Genomic DNA, 7,500 nt, shown 5'->3' on the forward strand with positions numbered 1-7,500 from the left:
TTTCAGCAGGTAGGCTAGTTGGGAACAAGTTCTCATTTTCAAACTGCGACCTGGTCAAGAATAAAGCTAAGCAATACGACAAAAACAACAACAGAGAGTTACACATAAACAAACGGAGTCAATAACACAATAGAAAGATCTATGTACAGTGACATGGCCATACTCGTATTTGTAATTGTATCTGTATATTGACATAATTATACCCGTGATCGGAGTGCGCCGAGGTGTGTGTGTGTGTGTTTGTGTGTGGGCAGCTACATTTGCTATCAATCAATCAGAATATGCATTAGCGTTTCATCTTTATCTCTGCCTCTTGCCCCCTTGTGAGATAATAATGCACATTGATAGCAAACGTCCTCGTCGTGTGGTTTGTATCATAGCAGCAGACAGCAGCAATCTAAATGATAATCTATGATCAGACCAAAAACATGCGAGGTTTTTGTCGTGCATGAGAACAGCCATTAGCCGTGGTATTTTGGCCATATACCACACGCATTGGGGTTAATTCGATAAATTGATTCAGAAAAAAAAGAGCTGGAATACATTTCCTCGTATAATGTTGTTCCTCTTTGAATGCGATTTTACTGCTAAGAAAAACATTCAAAATAAAAGTCCTCGTCAAACTTCCCGTTCCATGGCTACTACTACTTCCGGGTCAGCTTCGCTCCATGCAATGACATTGTAACCAAATATTTATGAAATCAAATACGGGGAGTGTGTCTGTGCACGTTTTTTGCTATACATGCTATGAATTTGTACCCGCCATTTACAAAATCTACACGGGGAGTGTGTCTGTGCCAGTTGTTGCTATACATGCTCTGAAAGACAAAGTTGACCGACATAGTTTTACAATATGACACCAATGTCTACGGGATTCACAGATGAGCGACAGGGCGAAGCACAGGTAAACACGCAACAGTAAACTGCTCCAGTAACTAAGCTACTGTTCCCTAGCTAGCCTCATCTGTCACTTGCAGTCATTGAACATGCTTACTGCTACTAGCAAGCTGTAGGCTAACTAGCTAACGTTTTCTATGCACTCGAATTCTTGACAACAACAAAAAACACAAACCGGTTACTTCAATGGATATGTATTGATAAAAATCAATTAATGTTCGTTTTTTGGGACAGCTAACGTGTGTGTGTGTATATATAGAGTCCTGTAGGAATGGATTACATCCCCACAGAAGATGAGAGGAGAGTCTTCAGAGAATGCAACCAGGAGAGTTTCTGGTACAGATGTAAGTTACCATGGGTAACACAAGACTAACAAAATAGTAATAGATTTTACAGGAGTCTATATTTTTACAGGAGTCTATATTTTTAACGGAAGTTACACGAATCAGGTTCATGCTCAATATATCATTCCTTCTATGTACAGGTATTGGTGCACACGTGATTCTAACCTCGTTTCTCCCCTCCCTTCCTACAGCCGTGCCCTTCTCAGTGGTCAGCATGCTTGTCACTCAAGGCCTCATCCATAGAGGTAGGCCCACCTCCCACCACCCATCATCACTATATCTTAGTGTACGATAATCTAGGAGAGCATCTCAATACTCTGATATAGAATAGTAGCTTCCTGTTAGAGATACCTTAATGACACGTGGCGTCCAAGATGAAAGTGTACGATAGTGTATGATCTAGGAGAGCATCTCAATAGTCTGATATAGAATAGTAGCTTTCGGTTAGAGATACCTTAATGACAAGTGGCATCCAATATGATAGTGTATGATCTAGGAGAGCATCTCAATACTCTGATATAGAATAGTAGCTTCCGGTTAGAGATACCTTAATGACACGTGGCGTCCAAGATGAACGTGCAGAGACGACAGCCAAAAAGATGGAGGTGTTTTCTGCAGAGGGCTGCAGATGTATCACACCTATAAATTTTTTTGATTGTCTGCAACCCACCTGGTCGACACTTACCTTTTCTACCATGAATTGGACTAGTGACATCAAGACCGACTCTCCTGTGTTCCTTCCCGTCTTAACCCTGATGACATCAAGACTGACTCTCCTGTGTTCCTTCCTGTCTTAACCCTGATGACATCAAGACTGACTCTCCTGTGTTCCTTCCTGTGTTTTAGGAGCTCTGACGTTGTCGTCCAGGTTTGGATCTCTCCCTAAAGTGGCCTGTGAGTTCACTGAACACAGATGTTTGTGTATGCATTGTTATTATGAGATTGTAATACAGGTGTGTGTCCCCAGTTGCGGGGCTGTGTGGCTACCTGGCAGGGAAGATGTCGTACATGAAACACTGTCAGGAGAAGTTCAAGAGGCTGGAGCACTCCCCTCTGGGAGAAGCACTGAGACAGAGGACTAGACCCAACGCACAGTCAGTAACACACACACACACACACACACACACATATATTCGCTCACTCACTCACTCTCCTCTTCTCTCTCAGGTCGTCTCAGGGCCCCCAGTCAGAGATGAGTGACCCCGACCAGGTGACCTTTGACCCCATGTTCCAGGCCTCTGACCCCCAGAGCCAGGTACACACACACACATTTAAATACTTTCTTTGAATCCACCCATCAAATGTACATAAAAAAATGGATCTAAACATTTCAAAGTTCCCTGTATGCATAGCAACCAACAGTACAGGAAGCACCTCCTTCTCCAAACAGCTAGGCTGCCCACGACAGCTGAAACAGAGCAGTACCTAGACAACTCCTCTGCCATAGTTATCGTCACCTCGCCCTGGTCCCCCTGTTCTCTCTGGCCCCCCCTGTTCTCTCTGCCCCCCCCTGTTCTCTCTGGCCCCCCCTGTTCTCTCCATACAACAACAATATCTGGTGTATTTGACACACAGGAAAAGACATCATCATCAAACCAGCTTCCTGTTACACAAAACTCTTAACGGATGTGGGGTGGCAGGTAGCCTAGTGTGTTGGACTAGTAACCGAAAGTCCAGTCCAGGATAGTGTTGTAGTAGCTGGGAGACAGAGTGGTCAACACGGTCTCAGTCTAGTGTTGTAGTAGCTGGGAGACAGAGTGGTCAACACGGTCTCAGTCTAGTGTTGTAGTCGCTGGTAGACAGAGTGGTCAACACAGTCTAGTGTTGTAGTAGCTGGGAGACAGAGTGGTCAACACAGTCTAGTGTTGTAGTAGCTGGGAGACAGAGTGGTCAACACAGTCTAGTGTTGTAGTAGCTGGGAGACAGAGTGGTCAACACGGTCTCAGTCCAGTGTTGTAGTCGCTGCATCCGTCTGGTACCGAGGAGTGTTGTCCTGGATGTAGGATGAGCTTCTGCAACAACACGTGCAGTCTGACCACAACTGCATCCGAGGCCGTCACTGGCTCAGTTTTACATCATCAGTCCGTGTCCAACCTGATCTCCAGTCAGTGTTCTGTGTAAAGTGTTCCCGTTTTGATTGTGTGTGTCAGGTCCCACCCAACGCCAGAGACTATGGATACAGTGACGCCCCCAACGCGGCACAGACCAGCCGCACCGCTGCAGACATCGACTACAACATGCCAGGTAACCGTGGCAGCAAGTAGTAACCTAACTACAGTTGTTAACCATGACAACCCTCCAACGGTATCCTCCTAGTTATAACTGCCTGATTTAACCTCAGTCTGAACATCTAAACAACATCTAAACAGTCTAAACATGCTCAATGTCTGGTGTACGCAGGTCGTGGAACTGGGACATGTGCAGCTTCTAAGAATTGTTTACAGATCTTTGTGCCATGGGGAGGGTCATTATCATGCTGAAACATGAGGTGATAGGTGGCGGATGAATGGCACGACAATGGGCCTCAGGATCTCGTCACGGTATCTCTGTGCGTTCAGATTGCCATCCATAAAATGCAATTGTGCAAACTGGGATGGGCCTACCTGAATTTGTCAAATAAAAAGTGCTCGTGTTCTTTTTACTGGTTTACTGACCTGTCACCTCTGACCCCTGAAGCCCAATTGTTCCAATATGACGAGGAGCCCAAGAGGAAGCCAATCATGTACGAGGACTTCTAACATTTACCCTCAAACCTCTGCCCCCCCTCCAGCCCAGTCGTTCCTGGATGACGAGGAGCCCAGGAGGAAGCCAATCATATACGAGGACTTCTAACCTTTACCCTCAAACCTCTGCCCCCCCTCCAGCCCAGTCGTTCCTGGATGACGAGGAGCCCAGGAGGAAGCCCATCATGTACGAGGACCTAAGGAACAAGAACCGAGAAACCTATGAGGTCACGCTTACCCAGAAGGCTGAGACGCTGCTCAAACCAGAGTCTGACCGGCAAGGGAGGACCGCCCACAAGAAGGACGGTGAGTCAGTTGTTGTGTGCCAAATGGCACCCTATCCCCTATGTAGTGCACTACTTTAGACCAGAGCCCTATGGCACACTATTCCCTATACAGGGCACTACTTTAGACCAGAGCCCTATGGCACCCTATTCCCTATATAGGGCACTACTTTAGACCAGAGCCCTATGGCACACTATTCCCTATACAGGGCACAACTTTAGACCAGAGCCCTATGGCACCCTATTCCCTATATAGTGCACTACTTTAGACCAGAGCCTATAGGCTTCTGTGTGCCATTTGTTCTGATCCTTGTCGTATGTGCAAGAATAGAATGTTTCCTAGTATGTGTATTATTATAATTAAGCTATAAGGCCAGAGGGGGTGTGGTATATGACCAATATACCACAGCTAAGGGCTGTTCTTAAGCACGACACAACACGGAGTGCCTGGATACAGCCCGTAGCCGTGGTATATTGGCCATATACCACAAACCCACGAGGTGCCTTATTGCTATTATAGACTACTTACCAACGTAATTAGAGCAGTAAAAATACATTTTTTGTCATACCCGTGGTAAGACGGTCTGATATACTACGGCTGTCAGCCAATCAGAATTCAGGGCTCGAACCACCCAGTTTATAATTAATATATTTTAAATGCCAGTATGTCATACTCATTCCGGCTTTTCATCTAATATGAATTGGCTGCATGTTACTGAGGAAGAGAAGTCTGATTGGCTGCACGTTACTGAGGAAGAGAAGTCTGATTGGCTGCACGTTACTGAGGAAGAGAAGTCTGATTGGCTGCACGTTACTGAGGAAGAGAAGTTCAGACCCACTTGTCTGACAACAGCTGATAATCGAGCCAATAGGGTCACGTTCATTAGGGTGTAACGTTACAGAAATAATAATGGGTTTTATCATCCCTTCATCCTCTCCTCTCTTTTAGCAGGGAAGAAGAACGTCTACGGAGACAGCTTGGAGGAGTGAGTCTCTCCATCTGTTATCACTGACAGTGCTGATTGGACTACAATACCCACAATCCCCTTCTGGTTGCTTTGCTATTATTTACGTCTCAATTTATGAATGTATGGGATTATCTCAATTGCATTTCCTTGATTCCTTGCGTCCTCTCTCCTGGATGAGGAGGTCAGGGGGGTAGGCAGGTAGCCTAGGGGTAAAGAGCGTTGGGCCAGTAACCAAAAGGTTGCTGGTTCAGATCTCAGAACCAACTCTGTGAAAAATCAGTCGACGTGTCCTTGAGCAAGGCACTTAACCCTAATTGCTCTCGATAAGTGTCTGCTTAATTACTTAAATATATTTTCCTAAATTAGGGCCCCCCCTTGCAAAGAATCAAGGAAATGAGATTCTCCCATTGTCTGTCTGATTCTGTCTTTTGAAAACATGTCAATAAACCCAAATGGTTTTGAAATTGCATAACGTTGTCTTTTTGTCTGTCAATCAGAGAATGATAAAGAGGCCTCTATTGGCCAAATGGCCTTTCCACTTCATTGGCCGATACCTCCTGTGTGTGTTTTGTTGTTTTATTGCAGAAAAAACAGTATACACACAAGAAGTATACAAACAGACAATGGTAACATATGCCTGGGGGGGTACAACACATTATACAAAGAACTTAATAGAAACACACATTGTTTTAAAGGCTTTCTTATCAGAAGATTGTAGAATGGTCTTAATGTACTGCTCGAATTTCTTATAGAAAACATGGAAGTGTGGTTTGTTATTAGTGAATTTATGTATATGATATTTGGACATTAGTATAATTAGACTTGAGGTAAAAATTGTGTTTCCTTATTATAGTTAAGGAAACGGAGCAGCACATTCTCCCATAAAAAAAAAATTAAAAAGTCAATAAAAAACAATGAATATCTTGCCATTTCTTTACATGTAGACAACGCAATAATAAACACAAAACTGTTTCTGGATGCTCAACACAAAGTACAGTTCATGTTAATGTATTTTTTTAAAAATAGTTTCTGCAGGTAATGATTCACAGGGTCATACTTATGGATCATTCTGAAAGAGAGACCTCTTTTAACTTGTTAAACAAGCAGGTATTTGTGTGGTAATAACCAGACTTTTTTTTCCCCCCAACAGACATTATTGACAAATGTATTCCAGTAAGTTGACATTTTTATTTACCTTTATTTAACTAGGCAAGTCAGTTAAGAACAAATTCTTATTTTCAATGACGGACTAGGAACAGTGGGTTAACTGCCTGTTCAGGGGCAGAACGACAGATTTGTACCTTGTCAGCTCGGGTGGTTTGAACTTGCAACCTTCCGGTTACTAGACCAACGCTCTAACCCTGCCACCCCACATAGAATGGATTCAAAATATCCCGTTCTGAGGGAACAAGGAGAAACACATTTTCCCTATTGGAGAGTCAACTGGATTAAGGAGGGCAGGTCAAGAAGGTGAAATCTGGCTACACCTCTAAATAACATGAGAGTTCCAGATGGAATAGCATCAAAGACTACGGAGAACTCTCTAGGTGTGTAAAGGATACTGTAACGAAATAAAAAAAAATCCTCATAATTGAGTAACAATACTTCTGCATTTAAAAAGTTGACTCATCAGCAGGATATGATTATTAACCAGTTAAAAAACAAGACTTATTTCTATACAAAATGTCCAATTTTTTTCCAAATGAAATACCTAGACGGGGATTTTTTTTTGTACATATAAACCACGCTAAGAATACTTGCCTATAAAAAGCAGATCATTTAGTTAGGAATATTATCAACGGACACCTCCTGGTGACCCTGTAGGAGTCATGTCCAACCGCGTCATCGGGATGGATCAGCCAATCGTGAAGAAAATCTACAAACAAAAATGAGATTTCCTCAATGGTGCTGCCACAGAAGCAATAATGGCACAAGATAAGTCCTCTATCTATATGGTTGCAACCTGCCAACCTAGGGTCGATAAACCAATAAGCAGTATGGATTGAAACATGTCGTTTTTAAATGCACATTTTTATTTCACCTCTATGGGATCAGTGTCCCTAAACTGGCCCTAATGTGACTAGAATGAAAAAAGTAACAGCCAACTTTCCGGGACATTAACATGTCTTATATATGGGCAGAAAGCTTAAATTCTAGTTAATCCACCTGCACTGTCCAATTTACAGTAGATATTACAGTGAAAAATAATACCATGCTATTGTTTGAGGAGAGTGCACAACAACAAAACATTCATCACGGCAACTGGGTTTGATACATTCACCTC

General features: G+C 43.3%; 1 protein-coding gene across 2 annotated transcripts; it reads left to right on the forward strand.

Annotated features, from left to right (window-relative positions):
* The first annotated feature begins 506 nt into the window (after positions 1-506).
* Positions 507-5,680, forward strand: LOC139374607 (OCIA domain-containing protein 1-like). 2 transcript variants are annotated; one of them, XM_071115635.1, is made up of 9 exons: positions 507-904; positions 1,157-1,241; positions 1,433-1,486; positions 2,088-2,135; positions 2,209-2,335; positions 2,409-2,496; positions 3,392-3,485; positions 4,106-4,270; positions 5,201-5,680. In XM_071115635.1, exons 1-9 carry the CDS (start codon positions 854-856, stop codon positions 5,236-5,238), a joined length of 750 nt encoding a protein of 249 aa, XP_070971736.1. In that variant the 5' UTR covers positions 507-853; the 3' UTR covers positions 5,239-5,680. The 2 variants fall into 2 exon arrangements, with proteins under 2 accessions (XP_070971736.1, XP_070971734.1); XM_071115633.1 differs by having other exon boundaries at positions 509-904; positions 5,198-5,680.
* The last annotated feature ends 1,820 nt before the right edge of the window (positions 5,681-7,500 follow it).

Source organism: Oncorhynchus clarkii, chromosome 19 (assembly GCF_045791955.1).
Source record: "Oncorhynchus clarkii lewisi isolate Uvic-CL-2024 chromosome 19, UVic_Ocla_1.0, whole genome shotgun sequence".
Lineage (NCBI taxonomy): Eukaryota > Metazoa > Chordata > Actinopteri > Salmoniformes > Salmonidae > Oncorhynchus > Oncorhynchus clarkii.